Raw genomic sequence first — 18,921 nt, 5'->3', positions numbered from 1 at the left:
AGGGTTATGGTTCTTGTACACTGCATTTCTCTATATCGAGATCTATGTAACTATCAAGTTTCATGTTGATACATACAGACGGACAAAGCCATGACTGTTTGTTCTCCCTTCCGGAAGCATAAAAATGTATATTGTGTATCTATGACAACGTTCTCACCTTCTCCAGACACACAGCTAGTGTCTGATAAAGGTGACAGTCATACGCTTACCACGTGATCTCATCATATATTGGCCAATGAATGCTCTTTATAGGATAGAACAGACAATTCCAAATCTCCAGTGTAAAACACTTGATTCCAAATATTCGGCAAGTCTCAATTTTTGATCATAAAATGGTTTCTGACTCCCTGCTTTACAGATATAAATGTATAAATGGATCTATTTTCTTCAGAAAGAATTTGTCGTCATGCAGGTTATATATGTATATTCTGAATTTATATGCTTATATATGAATACAATTTTTTGTAAGCATGAAATCTGTTTATTTATCATGCATGCCCCTCAGGAAATGAAAAAAATCCTGTATCCGAAACCCTAAAGCACTTAATTGGTTATTCTTGTAAAGACTTTGTCATGGGATTCGCTGAGTAGTAAACCACAACATAAAAAATCAAACCCATGATAATTCAATTTATTTTCAAAAACCAAATTGCAGTTTCTAAACATTACTACTTATAATTAATGTTTATCTTTTGCAGGTTTCAAGACGCCATTTTTCAAAGTCAAGAGGGACAAATTCGAAACGGTGACTGAAAATGTGAAGCTGAAAGAAGTGCCTATTTTGATTGAGACACGGGTATATTGATCTTGGTCGAAAGGAAGACATTTGCTGACATTTTCTCGAGGACTTAATGAAAATCTAGAGTGATGAGCAGTGATGGAGATCTGGTATCGCTCTCGAGTTGTGTGGGGAGTAATCTTAATTTTATTCTACAAAACCTACTTGTTAAATTCCGTGATAACCTTCCGTGGCAATGACACTGGCAAACTTTCGCGCTCTGACGAATCAGCAAACATAGAGGGCGATATTATTCTGGGAGGTTTGTTTCCTGTGCATCAGAAAGGGGACGATGGGGCCGAATGTGGTGCAATCAACATTCAGCGAGGAGTACAGCGTCTTGAGGCGATGCTTTTTACCGTTGACCGAATCAATGCCGATCCGAAAGTTCTTCCAGGAATTGACTTGGGGGCAGAAGTTTTCGACACGTGTTCAAGAGGCACCTATGCGCTTGAAAGGTCACTGGAGTTCATTCGAGCGTCGTTTGCCAATTTGGATAGCGCTGATTTCAAATGTGACGATGGTTCCGAAGCGAAGGCAAACGCTACACCACGTGCAATTGCAGGAGTCATTGGGGGTTCATACAGCAGTGTTTCTATACAGGTAGCTAATCTTTTGCGGTTATTCAAACTTCCACAGATCAGCTATGCATCCACTAGCGCTGACCTTAGCGATAAAAAGCGTTACGATTATTTCGTAAGGACTGTACCGCCGGATGGCTTCCAGGCCAAGGCGATGGCAGATATCGTGCAATTATTTAATTGGACGTACGTGTCGACGGTAGCTTCGGAAGGCGATTATGGACAATCTGGAATAGAATCATTCCAAAACGAGGCTAGATCAAGAAACATTTGTATTTCTATTTCAATCAAGATTATTTCTAATTCAAACCAGGAAACGTTCGATACAGCTATAGAAGATTTAGACAGTAAGAAAAATGCTATGATTGTTGTTTTGTTTCTGCGCGTGGAAGATGCGCGTAATTTGTTACTAGCAGCTAAGAGAAAAAAACTGTATCATCGGTTTACGTGGATCGCGAGTGACGGTTGGGGTATGCAAGATAAACCCGTGTTAGGGAACGAAGACATCGCGGAGGGGGCAATGACTATAGAGCTAGATTCAACTTTAATTCCGGAATTTGATACTTATTTTTTGAAATTAAAACCAGAAACGAATACAAGAAATCCATGGTTTAAAGAGTACTGGGAAACTGTTCATGAGTGTAAATTTCGTGGTAAAAGTAGCAAAGCAGTAACGGGTCAAGAGTTCAAAAAGAACTGTACTGGACAGGAGAAAAAACTCGACGTGTATCAACAGGAAACAAAAGTACAGTTCATTTATAACGCTGTGTATGCCATGGCGCTGTCCCTGGATCGGATGCAAAGGGACGTTTGTCCGGGTACAACTAAACTCTGTGAAAATATGAAAAAGATCGACGGGGAACGCCTTCTCAAAGAGTACATCCTGAATACGTCATTCAGTGGTAAGTAACGCATGCGTACAATGTCATTTAGGATCAAATGTGTCGTTCATTTCTCATTACAACGTATGTACCTTGTACATCGTGTAAGTCTAACTACAACGTATGTATCTTGTACGCCGTGTAAGTCTAGTTACAACGTATGTACCGTGTGCGCCGTGTTAGTCTGGCTACAACGTATGTACCGTGTACGCCGTGTAAGTCTAGTTACAACGTATGTATCGTGTACGCCGTGTAAGTCTGGCTTCAACGTATGTACCGTGTACGTCGTGTAAGTCTAGCTACAACGTTATGTATCGTGTATACCGTGTAAGTTTGACAACAACGTATGTACCGTGTACGCCGTGTAAGTCTGGCTACAACGTATGTACCGTGTACGCCGTGTAAGTCTGACTACAACGTATGTATAGTGTATACCGTGTAAGTCTCACTACAACGTATGTACCGTGTATACCGTGTAAGTCTAGTTACAACGTATGTATCGTGTATACCCTGTAAGTCTGGCTACAACGTATGTACCGTGTACGCTGTGTAAGTCTAGCTACAACGTATGTACCGTGTATACCGTGTAAGTCTAGCTACAACGTATGTACCGTGTATACCGTGTAAGTCTGGCTACAACGTATGTACCGTGTACGCCGTGTAAGTCTAGCTACAACGTATGTACCGTGTATACCGTGTAAGTCTAGCTACAACGTATGTACCGTGTACGACGTGTAAGTCTGGCTACAACGTATGTACCGTGTACGCCGTGTAAGTCTAGCTACAACGTATGTACCGTGTATACCACGTCGTTCTGGCTACAACGTATGTACTGTGTACGCCGTGTAAGTCTAGCTACAACGTATGTACCGTGTATACCGTGTACGTCTGACTACAATGTATGTACCGTATACGCCGTGTAAGTCTGACTACAACGTATGTACCGTGTACGCCGTGTAAGTCTGGTAACAACGTATGTACCGTGTACGTAGTGTCAGTATCATGGCCATAGTCCCGACCAGCCGCCGCAGATTTTCTACTGTCATGATATTTGATATATTCGTCTCGTTTAATTCGGTATTTGTTTGTCCTCGTCTAACGTCAAATAACAAAACATTAATCATTTAGATATTGGTTATGCCTTTTGGATGATGTCTGTTGTAAATTGGATGTGTCCGATAACACCAGTCCGAACTTAAACAACTCAGAGTGAGTCAAACACCTACCCCCGGGCAATGCGTTCTGATGTTCCTTTCTAATACAAACATCAAAATCACGTTGTAAAGTGATTTTTTTATTTGATTTATACCGCAATTGCAAGAAATTGTGACTACAGTCGGTTCAAAGATGAATGATATCGTTTCCTTGTCGGTACACTGTTACTGACCACTTCAATACAACAACACAGTGTTGTTATCAATATACGTACGTCCTCCAGTATCAAATAAAATCTATGACGAGAAACAACGCATTTCTGCGATCCCATTACGCTCAGGATCCTTGATGTAATTTTCACAAATATCAAAGCCTTGTTTCCCGTTTAAATATCTCGTTAGCTATTAAATTGATGGCATTTTTATAAAATTACACATATATATAGCCCCAAGCTTATTTTTCATCGTTGTGGAACATTTTCCCTGCACCCTAAAGGCCCAACAGTAATCAAATAACACCGTACAGACTGATACGAGAAGGCCTGTACTCACACTGACGTAGATCTTAAAGACTCAATGTAATTGTCCAGTTCGTTGCCTTTCGTAATAAGAAGTCTTTCCGATATAAATGCAGGCGCCGCGTAACCAAGGTTATAAGGTAAGATAGGCAGATAGACTATGATCAAGTTCGGCAGAATTACACACTTGGACAGACCGGAAAATGACTTCTAAGATCGGCAAACTGGGATGGCGAACTCAGTAAACAGAACAGCTTTTTTGACTTTGACACAAACATTATTAGTTTTACGTTGGAATGGTTGTGCTGGAGGTTTTATGGACACGCTGGAAGTGCATTACTCATTTAGAATTACATACTCCTACCGAGATGATCCAACTAATGTTGCCCCCCACCCGTCCTCTGAACCAGGTGTTTTATGCCGAGTTTATATATTCTGCATATCAATAATTAGAGTATCGTAAATTTGCTTTTCTGATAGTGTCCGAACTATCAAGTTTGCACTGAATTCACACAAATAAATGTTTCCGTCCCGGCAGTCCAGACTAGACAACTTCCAATTCTCTCACAACAATTTAAATGACTTAATTGTATGAGATCTAGATGATATACAGAACACAGTCCAAATAAGAAATCTACCAAAAGCAGAAAAAATATCCACAGCGTGATTTGGAAATCACTTTTTTCGCACGTGGTAGCGTTCTCACATTCAAGTTGGGTCTGGGCCTCGATTTCATTTCCTGGCATTATCTCACAGTATTCAAGGTCACAGATAAAAATAATTGTTGCTGTGTAATGTCACACGTAGAAACTTTTCATAACATTATTAATCTGCCAGCACTGTGTCCGGTTTTTTTCATCTTGATCGGATTATCATTACGAAAATCAGTCTGTCACTTTTTATTCAGAACTTTGATATTTACGGCGATGCCAAGGTTTTGTGGCAGATATCAGTGTCACAACCCTAGGCAGTATGTTACATCACCGCTTACAGCGATTTATTTTCCTCCAAAACAAGATACGCGGGAAATGAATCTGGTTGTGTACAACGAGAAAGATAGATTTTTAACCTTGTGGATGTATCATAGAGACTAGGAATAATTCTCTCGGTTTGTTAATGTATGGCTTCGACCAGAGATAACACTTCCGGGTGGTTTTTAATTCTTGGCCTCAATCACAAATAACATTTTTTGTTAATGTATTGTCTTCGCCTCCGGGTTTGATGATAGATGGAATAAACCACTGATAATGCATCCGGTTTGTTTATATATGGCTTCAACCACATATAGCGCTTCCGGTTGTTGTTAGTTCTGGCCTCAATCACATTCAGTACTTCCGGTTTGTTGGTGTATGGCCACAACCACAGACAACGCTTCCGGGTTTTGCTAATTTGTGATATAACTACAGATAATACTTTCACTTTGTTTATATATGGCTTCAACCACATATAACGCTTCCGGTTGTTGTTCGTTCATGGCCTCAATCACATTCAGTACTTCCGGTTTGCTGGTGTATGGCTACAACCACAGACAACGCTCCTGGTTTTTGTTAACTTTTGGTATAAACCACAGATAATACTTTCGGTTTGTTTATGTGTGGCTTCAACGCTTTACTGCTTCCGGTTGTTATTAGTTCATGGCCTGGATCACATTCAGTACTTCCAATGTTTGTTGGTGTATGGCCTCAACCACAGATAATGTTTTCGGTTGTTGTTAATGTATAGCCTTATTCACATACACGTGTATGTCAATATATTGCCTCAATCATATATAGGTCTTCCAGTTTCTTAATGTATGGCTTCAAACACAGATAACGCGTAATGCATGACCTTAACCACAGACAATTATTCCGGTTTGAAAGCGTATGGCCTCAACCGCAGATCACGATTGCAGTTCTTATTTATTTTTTTTAAAGGGGGTGTTGTCATTTTTAGTCTCCAATCACAAATAATTCTACTAGTTTGTTGTAACATGTAAAAGATGGTCTAACAGATAACGATTCCGGTTTAATCTATGAAATAAACTCACTTATGCTGTTTCTAGTTTACACCAGTTCTTCCGGTTTACCCCAGATAGTTCTTCCTGTATACCTTAGATAATGATTCCGGTTCGTTGTACGTGTAAACGAATTTGCGTATTTCTGAATTCCTGCTTATGAAATCAAAGCTACAGGTTTTATATTAACAGGAGGTTGTGTACAGGTTTTATATTAACAAAGGTTGTGTACAGGTTTTATATTAACAGGAGGATGTGTACAGGTTTTATATTAACAGGAGGTTGTGTACAGGTTTTATATTAACAGGAGGTTGTGTACAAGTTTTATATTAACAGGAGGTTGTGTACAGGTTTTATATTAACAGGAGGTTGTGTACAGGTTTTATATTAACAAAGGTTGTGTACAGGTTTTATATTAACAGGAGGATGTGTACAGGTTTTATATTAACAGGAGGTTGTGTACTGGTCTTATATTAACAGGAGGTTGTATACAAGTTTTACATTAACAGGAGGTTGTGTACAGGTTTTATATTAACAGGAGGTTGTGTATAGGTTTTATATTACCAGGAGGTTGTGTACAGGTTTTATATTAACAGGAGGATGTGTACAGGTTTTATATTAACAGGAGGTTGTGTACAAGTTTTATATTAACAGGAGGTTGTGTACAGGTTTTATATTAACAGGAGGATGTGTACAGGTTTTATATTAACAGGAGGTTGTGTACAGGTTTTATATTAACAGGAGGTTGTGTACAAGTTTTATATTAACAGGAGGTTGTGTACAGGTTTTATATTAACAGGAGGTTGTGTACAGGTTTTATATTAACAGGAGGTTGTGTACAGGTTTTATATTAACAGGAGGTTGTGTACAGGTTTTATATTAACAGGAGGATGTGTACAGGTTTTATATTAACAGGAGGTTGTGTACAAGTTTTATATTAACAGGAGGTTGTGTACAGGTTTTATATTAACAGGAGGTTGTGTACAGGTTTTATATTAACAGGAGGATGTGTACAGGTTTTATATTAACAGGAGGTTGTGTACAGGTTTTATATTAACAGGAGGTTGTGTACAAGTTTTATATTAACAGGAGGTTGTGTACAGGTTTTATATTAACAGGAGGATGTGTACAGGTTTTATATTAACAGGAGGTTGTGTACTTGTTTTATATTAACAGGAGGTTGTGTACAGGTTTTATATTAACAGGAGGTTGTGTACAGGTTTTATATTAACAGGAGGATGTGTACAGGTTTTATATTAACAGGAGGTTGTGTACAGGTTTTATATTAACAGGAGGTTGTGTACAAGTTTTATATTAACAGGAGGTTGTGTACAGGTTTTATATTAACAGGAGGTTGTGTACAGGTTTTATATTAACAGGAGGTTGTGTACAGGTTTTATATTAACAGGAGGTTGTGTACAGGTTTTATATTAACAGGAGGTTGTGTACAGGTTTTATATTAACAGGAGGTTGTGTCTTCTTATTTCATTGCGATTTCTTGTAAATCATCGGACACACTTGTAACAGTCAATAAAACCTGATAAATGTGATCACAAAATAATTTTCTATCATGCTGTCGTGAGTTGCTGAACCTGTAGAGATCAGGTTTCGATCAATATTCCTTCCAAAACGATTTTATTTTTATCTATACTTGAGTTTGCTTGCTTTTATTTTAAAATTGTGTATCTTTCATCATACATTGAACTAGTTTATGTTGTCGAGAAGTATACAGCTACGACGCTGTGGTTTTATCGGCTGTTTGCTATACAGTTCATAAGCATTTAGCTACTTGTTAGTTAGTTACTAATCCAGGTGCGCACTTGCTACTTCAGGAAAAAGTAGTCGATAATATCATCAACTATCAACCGTGACAAAATATTTGCGAAAATATTAACTCGGCCTTAAGTTTTAGGAACTCTTGCTTCCTTGAATGTTTTATCTATTGTATTCATTCCTAGTTTATTCTTTCGGACAATCTCGACAGGTTTGAGTAAATTTAAAGTTTGCCGGGAAAGATACTTATCGCTTAGTCTCGTTCAATCAGAGTCATGTGGTCTTCACACATGGTGAAGCATCTGGGTGAACGAGACAATTGTTGCTATATCCGCTATGTTGATACCCGCCATTGGCCCAAAGCATAAATGGGACTTCCACTTCCGTGTCAAAACTTTTCACTTTATTCCGCTCCCTTGTTTTATTTAGGCCTTGCTCCGCAAATGGCCTCTGCAAGGTCGATCGAGCTACACTCGTTGTGATTTTTTCATTTTCTTTTAACTGCAGTTAGATATATATTAAGATAATTAATAAAAGCAATATTTACATTTTAAAAATTATTTTGTGTCGTCGAGGAAGCAGAAGACGCTTACTCTTCTCGAACACCTAGTCTTATTTTCATTGTACTTTTATTCAGGAGTCTCCGTGTAAATATCTTTTGCTCATATTTTGCCTTAGATTAATTGGATTTGAGTTTAAATTATGTCTATGTTGACATTTTGGTATTTAAATGTTGCTTTTAATCAATGCATTATAATAATCTTCTTGTGCATTCCGAACTTAAGATTGATAATGGACAATACCAAAATTCCAAAAAAAAAAGAGGTTAGAAGTATATATATAAATCAAACTTATTAAAAAATCTAATTTCTTACTTCTGGTATTGGTCATTAGTCAACACGTTGGTCAGTTTACAATAGCAATAGACGCTGAGAAGTAATTGGCGTGCCTGACTGGACAAATTGGACGTACATGTGTTAATCATACTAACGTGTCATTTCCATTCATCTGTACGACATCACTTCGAGGAGACAGTAATTTCCAGATTTGCAGCAGTTAATTTCAGACGTCCACACAGTGGAAATAAAGACAAATCAAAAAGAGACCGACGGTAACAGGTCAATCAAAATCATAATGAAGGACGTGGTACATTTGGCCACATCCAGCGGGAGCCCTCCAAACCAATAAAGTTCGGCTGGTTACCTACTTCATAAGCCGACTGATTCGTCACTTTTGACGATCTGATAGGTCTCTGATGGTTTTTAGCTGGAAGTATTTAACTTCTCTGTAGGCAGACTTCTAAAACGAGGCCCGGCTGGTTTGCCCCTTTAATTAAGAATACCTCCTTTTTGTTTTATTTGTGGCGGCAGTCAAATTATTGGAGAAAGGAAGTTATGTGGCAAGTAATGCTATTCGTTATCAGTTCGAGTCTCGCTCGTCAGCTGTCAGCTGAGGCCGCCAATATTGGGACCGTCTTGATCAATATGTAACACGGAGTGTCTCGGCTGATCCCGCTAACGCAGTGCTTGCAACGAGAGGCGGCTTCTGCACGTTTGCTTGGCTATAATGTCTTTTTTTAACAACAAAATGTTCCCAGAACAAACAGCCTTGAGTCTCTATCCTTGAAAACGAAGGTGGATTTGGATTGCCATTTTCCTTGTAAACAATTTTTTTCAGTCACGTAACATAAGCATGAAGCTGGAGATTCTGTGATATAGTTGAAGATATATAATAGAATTTAACTAAATAGAGCGTTATGACCTTTCATATGACCAAATCAAAACGGTAACCATTTTGATGAAATAAGGAGAACCATACAGTAGACGGTGAAAGAATCTCGCTGCATGTCATAAGAGGTGACTAATTTTGAGGCACTAAAACGGGTCCCTTGTAGAATTGAGTTTTCTACTAAGCTGACATCAAAGAGACCAATTTAGATATGCACCCTCGTTTTCCATTCTTGGAGTCCCTCTTGGCGTTCTCCCCAAAATTACCCTAACTAAATTGCGAGACAAGTTTTTCCAACTTATATTAATCATCCTTGTGGGCCCGAATGGAAGCGCGCGAGGGGTCTTACTGTTGGATGAATCGGAGTACCCGGACAAATTTCAGGAGACCCAATACCTTTTCATGTCCATTCCTAGAATCGAACCCAGGACGTCTTGCTAAAAGGCGAATGCGCTACCGCCGTGACACTCGACCGCCCTGAACCGGTAGACTATGTTTGACCAAATTGTGTCAGATTGAGGAAACTCTAACGGGGCGCTTAACGATATTAAATACTTGTTATAGGGACCGATGAACCTTTACATACAAGTGGAATTAATTTTAGTTTAATACGTCATCGATAAAGGGCTTATGCAGTAGAATGTTGATGACAGGGCCCAAGGTCGCAAACAATGACAAAATAAAGCCGACCATTGCTTAGCAACAGCATCGAGGATTTTAAATCTGAAACACATTCATTGCATTTGAAATTGAAGGTTTGGAATTATGTGACTGCTAAGCTGCAAAGACGTCCACGTACAGCATTGTTGGCTGGTTCATGTTAATCCCTTTATAAACGGTGTCCTCGGAGAGTAGCATCGTAGAATCCGATCTCACATTGAGGGATTAACTTCAGGGTGATGTGATGTATAATAAAATCGCTGTTTACAATCTCGCAAATCATTCGAGTGTTTTTTTTTCTAGAATCCTTTCAGTCACTGTCGTCATCGAGCTTTAGTCAATAATACCACATAAAACACGAAAGACTTTCAGGCATTACATGTTTCAGAAACCGCTTTGACCAATACATGACAAAATTTAACTATTCAGGTCGCCGAATTCTTAAAAAATGTAATAAATTAACGACATGCTACATTAATGGGTTAATTAATGGGTCCAGATGATCAATAAGCTATTTTAATTATATTTGATTTCGACCGGCGATGTTTATACCAAATTAAGACGAATTCACTGCAAATTCAATATGTATAACATCCTTCTAGAAAAGACAGAAATCAACAACTTCATTTATTTTAAGCAACAGATTAATTAGTTTCAACATCTCATCGACTTTTACTCAAGGTCGAGTTTGGTGATAATGGCGGATTTTTCGACTACTTAAACACCACTGAGCATTACTTGTGACAAGACGCGAATATTTCTCCGTAATTCCTAGGAAATACAGAGACCCTCCAGCTGGCGGTTTTCCAGACTGCTTAATGATTTTATTTTAAAATGTTATATTCTATTAGATGGTGCATCAGTGTTTATATAAGACATATCGTATTCTTTCGGGAAATGCTTTGTATCGACTGCCATAACACTCAATTTCATAGTCATCGTTTAGTGAGAGAAATATACATTAATCAAACGTTTGTAAATGCTAAAAAATCCTTTTTACCAATCATATAGAGCTATTGGTGTAAACAATTAAAATGAATCATATATTATCGCTACGTTTGAAATTCTAGTTCGGAGTAAAGTGATATCTACCATATGTTTTGTATCCGGAACCATTACCTTACTGGAGAATGACAATCCGGAGAAACGGGAATAATCAACGTCACTCTTTGTGATTAAAATCCCTTCTTTTAAAAATGATGGAAATTTAAGTTAATCTCTATTTCAGAATACCATAAAAATTATACTATGTTTAAGTTACGACAAGAAAATATCACAGTCTCAATGTAATCATAATCCAAACTCAAATTCGTTAAAGTAGGACAAAATGTGAACAAACAAGGAAATAACAGGGGAAAAACAAGGCAAATAAGACCGCGTGGTCCGGAATAGTTAGCGTTATCTGCTTCATCAATTATTTCACAAACAAATTTAGTTGGTCATCTACAACTTTAGCTATCAAACTTTTCCTTCCTAGAACAAATAATATAGAGACACACAAAAATATATATCATTCCTTTCTCCATGAAAATGTAGACTGAAACAATTGTATCGACATTTTTCTACAGACTTACACGTGATTTACCCGTACAAATCACATTTCACTTATCTACAGACTTACACGTCCGTTACCCGTACAAATCACATTTCACTTATCTACAGACTTACACGTGATTTACCCGTACAAATCACATTTCACTTATCTATAGACTTACACGTGATTTACCCGTACAAACAACATTACACTTATCTACAGACTTACACGTGATTTACCAGTACAAAAAAAACATCACACTTATTGATAGACTTACACGTGCGTTACCCGTACAAACAACATTACATTTATCTATAGACTTACATGTCCGTTACCCGTACCAATCACATTGCACTTATATATAGACTTACACGTGATTTACCCGTACAAACAACATCACTCTTATCTATAGACTTACACGTGATTTACCCGTACAAACACCATCACACTTATTTATAGACATACAAGTGATTTACCCGTACAAACAACATCACACTTATCTATAGACTTACACGTGTTTTACACGTACAAACAACATCACACTTATCTATAGACTTACACGTGATTTACCCGTACAAACAAAATCATACTTATCTATAGACTTACACGTGTTTTACACGTACAAACAACATCACGCTTATCTATAGACTTACACGTGATTTACCTGTACAAACAACATTACAATTATCTATAGACTTACACGTCTGTTACCCGTACCAATCACATTACACTTATCTATAGACTTACACGTCTGTTACCAGTACAAATCACATTTCACTTATCTATAGACTTACACGTCCGTTACCTGTACAAATCACATTTCACTTATCTATAGACTTACACGTCCGTTACCCGTACCAATCACATTACACTTATCTATAGACTTACACGTCTGTTACCTGTACAAATCACATTACACTTATCTATAGACTTACACGTGATTTACCCGTACAAATCACATTTCACTTATCTACAGACTTACACGTGATTTACCCGTACAAATCACATAACACTTATCTATAAACTTACACGTGATTTACCCGTACAAACAACATTACACTTATCTACAGACTTACACGTGATTTACCAGTACAAAAAACATCACACTTATTGATAGACTTACACGTGCGTTACCCGTACAAACAACATTACATTTATCTATAGACTTACACGTCCGTTACCCGTACCAATCACATTGCACTTATATATAGACTTACACGTGATTTACCCGTACAAACAACATCACTCTTATCTATAGACTCACACGTGATTTACTCGTACAAACACCATCACACTTATTTATAGACATACAAGTGATTTACCCATACAAACAACATCACACTTATCTATAGACTTACACGTGATTTACCCGTACAAACAACATCATACTTATCTATAGACTTACACGTGTTTTACACGTACAAACAACATCATACTTATCTATAGACTTACACGTGATTTACCCGTACAAACAACATCATACTTATCTATAGACTTACACGTGATTTACCCGTACAAACAACATCATACTTATCTACAGACTTACACGTGATTTACCTGTTCAAAGAGCATTACAATTATCTATAGACTTACACGTGATTTACCCGTACAAACAACATCATACTTATCTACAGACTTACACGTGATTTACCTGTTCAAACAGCATTACAATTATCTATAGACTTACACGTGATTTACCCGTACAAACAACATCATACTTATCTACAGACTTACACGTGATTTACCTGTTCAAACAACATCACACTTATCTATAGACTTACACGCGATTTACCCGTACAAATCACATTACACTTATCTATAGACTTACACATGTTTTACCCGTACAAATCACATTACACTTATCTATAGACTTACACGTCCGTTACCCGTACAAATAATAGTACATGTGGCTTCAGCTGCATGTGTCCTTTAAAAGTCATTTTTTTTGGAATGAGGGGATTTGCATAGACAGACCATGACCTTTTCCAATGATAGACATACACGTAGACAAATTTGTCTGTTCTGGATCCAGATTCAATACCAACCTTTATCTTTAAATCTACATATAACAGTGATACCCATTCTGAAGCGTGATCCGGGACGGACTATTTACTTAGTCACAGGTTATGACTCTTGCAAAACTTGTGTTTCAACAAATCAAAAAATGAAAAATAAATCTGGAAAAAATAAAGTTTCTTGAAAACTGTCTTTTCAATATTTAGTGTATAACTGGATAATGAAATCAACACCATTCGACGTTGTCAAGGTAACCAGACATTCTACATCCGGGATCTCTGTATAACGTAGAGAGTCTAGGACCACTTCCTGCTAAAATTCAATTACTATCCCGTGCATGATGACATTAGCTAGGACATTTGCAGGAAATCTAGAATTTCGTAGAATGGAAAATAGTAATAGAATCAAGACTATGGACAGCATTAAATGTATTAGTATCAATTCTAATCAAAATGACGAGTCTTCTTGGTCTTTCGTCTGACCATTTACGATGTGGGAACTGAAACTATAGACATTTTGATTTCGATTTCGAAAAAAAAACCTCTGATAATGATAGACCTTGTTCTTCTGGTCACCATTTTTATGAAGAGTTTAAATATTTTTATTAACTATGAAATAATTTTTCAGAAACGTTACTTTCTTGACAATTATTGTTGTATTCACTCAAACACTAATTTCATTGTGGAGTGGAAACCGTCGCTTAAATAACACTAGACAGGCACACAAGCCAATTTATTGGTATAGTAACGGCATATGCTTTCCTCTCACACTCCACTTCACAATAATCTTAGTCAGTTCTGTCACTCTATTCAATATCAATAATTTCATTTTGGTCGGAACATAATTGTATCATTCTGACGTGGCGTGTGTTTATCAAATACAATCCAATGATTGCTGCGTCTCTACAAAGCGATTTAGGACGGATTGTCAACGCGAAGTTTTCATTACAAATCTTCAAATCTAGCTAAGGTTCGATACAATGGACGCGTATTTTGACGTGTGTTTTGTCAAACTGACGTGTTCTCGACCCCAGATCGTTAACGAAACCTCATACAGTGTACTGCCTCTCAAACAAATAACCAAGTTAGCAAGTATATCTAACGACACCATTTAATTTCTGGATTGATTAAGAAGTTTATTCGGAAGGTCTGTATTGAGTTACTCAAACGCCAGATACCCAGTTGACTATAACAATAGCCGCAAGCTGCTTTACCGGAAGTACAACAATACCAATACATGCACTGTTGGTTGAGAGGTTCGCAAACTGCCTTCACCGGAAGTACAATGATGTCAATACATGCACTGTTAGGTTATTTGTTGTTGAGAGACTTGTAATTTGCCTTGACCGGAAGTACAACGGCATCAATACATGTACTATTGGTCGAGAGGTTTGCAAACTGCCTTCACCGGAAGTACAATGGTGTCAATAAATGCACTGTTAGATTATTAGTTTTCGAGAGACTTGCAATTTGCCTTTACCGGAAGTACAACGATATCAATACATGTACCGTTGGCCGAGAGGTTACCAAGCAACCTTCACCGGAAGTACAACGATATCAAAAATGTGCTGTTGGTCGAGAGGTTTGCAAGCCGCCTTGACCGGAAGTACAACGGAAACAACAAATGTACTGTTGGTCGAGAGTTTCGCAAGCTTCCTTCACCAGAAATGAAAAATGTCAGTACCTGTACTGTTAGAGTTTTAGTTGCCAATAGCTTTGCAATCCACCTTTGCCAGAAGTACAACGATATCAACTCATGTACTATTAGGGGTTTAGTTGTCAGGATGATTTGAATTATACTATTTTCAATAATGAAATGAAAAAAAAATATGAAAAAAGCATAGTCTCTTCCGTGAACATACTCGTACACGATTAAGATATTTGGTACCTTTGAACAATAAAACGAAGTTCGTTTTTCCCACCATAGCATTAATGATATATATCAGCTTACACTGATGGGGACCTACAGTATCATCTACAAACATTGTTATATAATACTGTCGCTATCTTAATGACCTAGTTTGGGCATCAACAAAAAGTGTCAGTAAATCGATGGAGACTTAATCACCTCCTACAGATGTCTTTATATAGTAATGTCACTATCTGACTGTCCTATAAGTGTCAGTAAATCGATGGAGACTTAATCACCTCCTACAGATGTCGTTATATAGTAATGTCACTATCTGACTGTCCTGTAAGTGTCAGTAAATCGATGGAGACTTAATCACCTCCTACAGATGTCGTTATATAGTAATGTCACTATCTGACTGTCCTGTAAGTGTCAGTAAATCGATGGAGACTTAATCACCTCCTACAGATGTCGTTATATAGTAATGTCACTATCTGACTGTCCTATAAGTGTCAGTAAATCGATGGAGACTTAATCACCTCCTACAGATGTCGTTATATAGTAATGTCACTATCTGACTGTCCTGTAAGTGTCAGTAAATCGATAGAGACTTAATCACCTCCTACAGATGTCGTTATATAGTAATGTCACTATCTGACTGTCCTATAAGTGTCAGTAAATCGATGGAGACTTAATCACCTCCTACAGATGTCGTTATATAGTAATGTCACTATCTGACTGTCCTGTAAGTGTCAGTAATCGATGGAGACTTAATCACCTCCTACAGATGTCGTTATATAGTAATATCACTATCTGACTGTCCTATAAGTGTCAGTAAATCGATGGAGATTTAATCACTTCCTACAGATGTCGTTATATAGTAATGTCACTATCTGACTGTCCTATAAGTGTCAGTAAATCGATGGAGACTTAATCACCTCCTACAGATGTCGTTATATAGTAATGTCACTATCTGACTGTCCTATAAGTGTCAGTAAATCGATGGAGACTTAATCACCTCCTACAGATGTCGTTATATAGTAATGTCACTATCTGACTGTCCTATAAGTGTCAGTAATCGATATATACTTCATCCAAAGCTTGATTTTAATTGTATTTGTTTCTATTTTGTCTGCAGTGATGTCTGAAAATAACCCTATAATTTGAATGAATTACGACAAGATTGTGACTTATACCCAGCAGAACATCAGAACAGTTGTCATCTTGAAGATAAGGATTCGACGGTCTACAAAGTTGTTCTTAACCCTGGGATTGATATCGTTAAATAGCATCACACAGAAAGAGGAGGAGGGTTGGGGGTGGGGGTGATGATAGTTTAACTTTCTTGATGTTGAGTGCGAGTTGCTGTGATAGGATTTCTTTTCAAATCAATTTACTGTAATAGAAATTATGTATATATATTAATCTGTTTTGATAGTACCCTCCTCCCCCTATTCTCTTCCATCTACCCACTAACCTCCACCCTCAACCTTCTACCCACTAACCTCCACCATCTACCCTCTACCCTCTAACATCCATCCTCTGCCCCCTAACTCTACCCTCTACCCTCTAACATCCATCCTCTACCCCCTAACTCTACCCTCTATCCTCTTCCATCTACCCTCTACCCTCTAACATCCATCCTCTACCACCTACCCTCTACCCTCTAACATCCATCCTCTACCCCCTAACTTATTCCCTCTACCCTTTACTCCCTAACTCCACCATCTACCTCTACCAGCTACCCTCATCCCTCTACTCTACATTCCCTTACCCTTAACCTCTGCCCTCCACCCTCTACCCACTAACCTCCACCCTCTACCACCTACCCTTTACCCCTAACCCCGTAACTTCTTGCCTCTACACCCTAACCTCTTCCCTCTATCATATTCCCCTAACCTCTACCCTGTACTACCTAACCTCTACCCTCTACCTCCTAATTTTCCCCTCTACTACCTACCCGCCATCTCTGCGCCATAACATCTTCCGTCTACCCTTTACCCCGTTCCCTCTACCCTCTACCACCTAGCCTCTACCCCTAACCTCTTCCCTCTATCATATTCCCCTAACCTCTACCCTCTGCTACCTTCCCTCTACCCTCTACCTCCTAACATTTTCCCTCTACTACCTACTCGCCATCTCTACGCCATAACCTCTTCCGTCTACCCTTTACCCCGTACCCTCTACCCGCTAACCTCTACCCTCTTCTACCTACCATCCATATATACCCCCAAATCTCTTCCTTCTACCCTATACCCCCTAATTTTAACCTCTACCCTCTACCCCTACCTTCTACTCTCTACCCTTCCCTCTTCCCATTACCTTATACTCCGTAACCCTTAACCTACCCTCTACCACCTACCCTCTACTCATTATCCAAACCTTCTACCCTCTACTCTCTACTTCCTGCCCTCTACCCTATACTCCCTAACCCCTAAACTACCCTCTACCACCTGCCCTCTACTCTCTATATCAACCTTCTTCCCTCTTCTTCTTGTCCTCTTTCCTCTACCATTTACTCTCTTACCCCTACCCTCTACCACCTACCATCTACTCTCTACCCCTACCTTCTACCTTCTACTCTCTGCCACCTACCCTCTACTCTCGACCACCTACCCTCTACTCTCTACTCCTACCTTTTACCCATTACTTTCTACTTCATGCTCTCTTCCCTCTACCCTTACCCCTAACCTCTAGCCTCTACCAGCTACCCTCTACCTCTACGCTCTACTTCCTGTCCTCTAACCCCTTCCCTATACTCACTTACCCCTAGCCTCTACTCTCTACCACCTACTCTCTACCACCTACCCTCTACCCTCTACCATCTACCCTCTACCACCTACCACCTACCCTCTACTCTCTTCCTCTACCACCTACCCTCTACTCTCTACATCCTGCCTTCTCTTCCTATACTTCCTTACCCCTAACCTCTATCTTCTACCCTCTACCACCTACCCTCTACTCTCTACATCCTGCTCTCTTCCCTCTACCCTATACTCCCTAACCCCTTACCTACCCTCTACCACCTACCTTCTACTCTCTTCCTCTACCACCTACCCTTTACTCACTACTTCCTGCCCTCTTCCCTCTACCCTATACTCCCTACCTTTGCCCTCTTTAGGTGTGTAGATCTGTTGATTCAATGTTTACAACGATACTAACGCTGTTTTTGTTGCGTTGCGTGTCATTGTTGTAAATATCTGTTTACTTATTCTGTTTTGTCTTAAGAATAACTCCACAGAGCTAATATTTATTGTTTGTAGCATGCGACTTTAGATAAATAGTCTTGGATCTTGCAGGCGAATAATGCAACGAGTCGGTTCGTCAGAACTGATAACAATGTTAGAACTTGTTAACTACAAATCACATTTTTACTGGCAAACAGCAAGATGGCAGGATGTCCCATCCTTTCTACATCAGAATAAGTTCAAAGCTTGGTTCAAAAACGTTTATCACG

At 38.6% G+C, this 18,921-nt stretch overlaps 1 protein-coding gene across 1 annotated transcript in view; it reads left to right on the top strand.

The window, feature by feature from the left end:
- The first annotated feature begins 877 nt into the window (after positions 1-877).
- The window catches only part of LOC132559944 (metabotropic glutamate receptor-like), a 45,385-nt gene continuing 27,341 nt past the window's right edge, over positions 878-18,921 (top strand). Inside the window, exon 1 of the mRNA XM_060224580.1 lies at positions 878-2,261. Within this exon, the coding sequence (XP_060080563.1) occupies positions 878-2,261 (1,384 nt within the window). The remainder of the gene's footprint in view (positions 2,262-18,921) is intronic.

Source organism: Ylistrum balloti, unplaced genomic scaffold (genome assembly GCF_031769215.1).
Source record: "Ylistrum balloti isolate Yb309-2 unplaced genomic scaffold, AGI_CSIRO_Ybal_v1 Utg371000, whole genome shotgun sequence".
Classification (NCBI taxonomy): domain Eukaryota; kingdom Metazoa; phylum Mollusca; class Bivalvia; order Pectinida; family Pectinidae; genus Ylistrum; species Ylistrum balloti.
The sequence above is the reverse complement of the archived record's forward strand: the minus strand, read 5'-3'. Positions and strand labels throughout refer to the sequence as shown.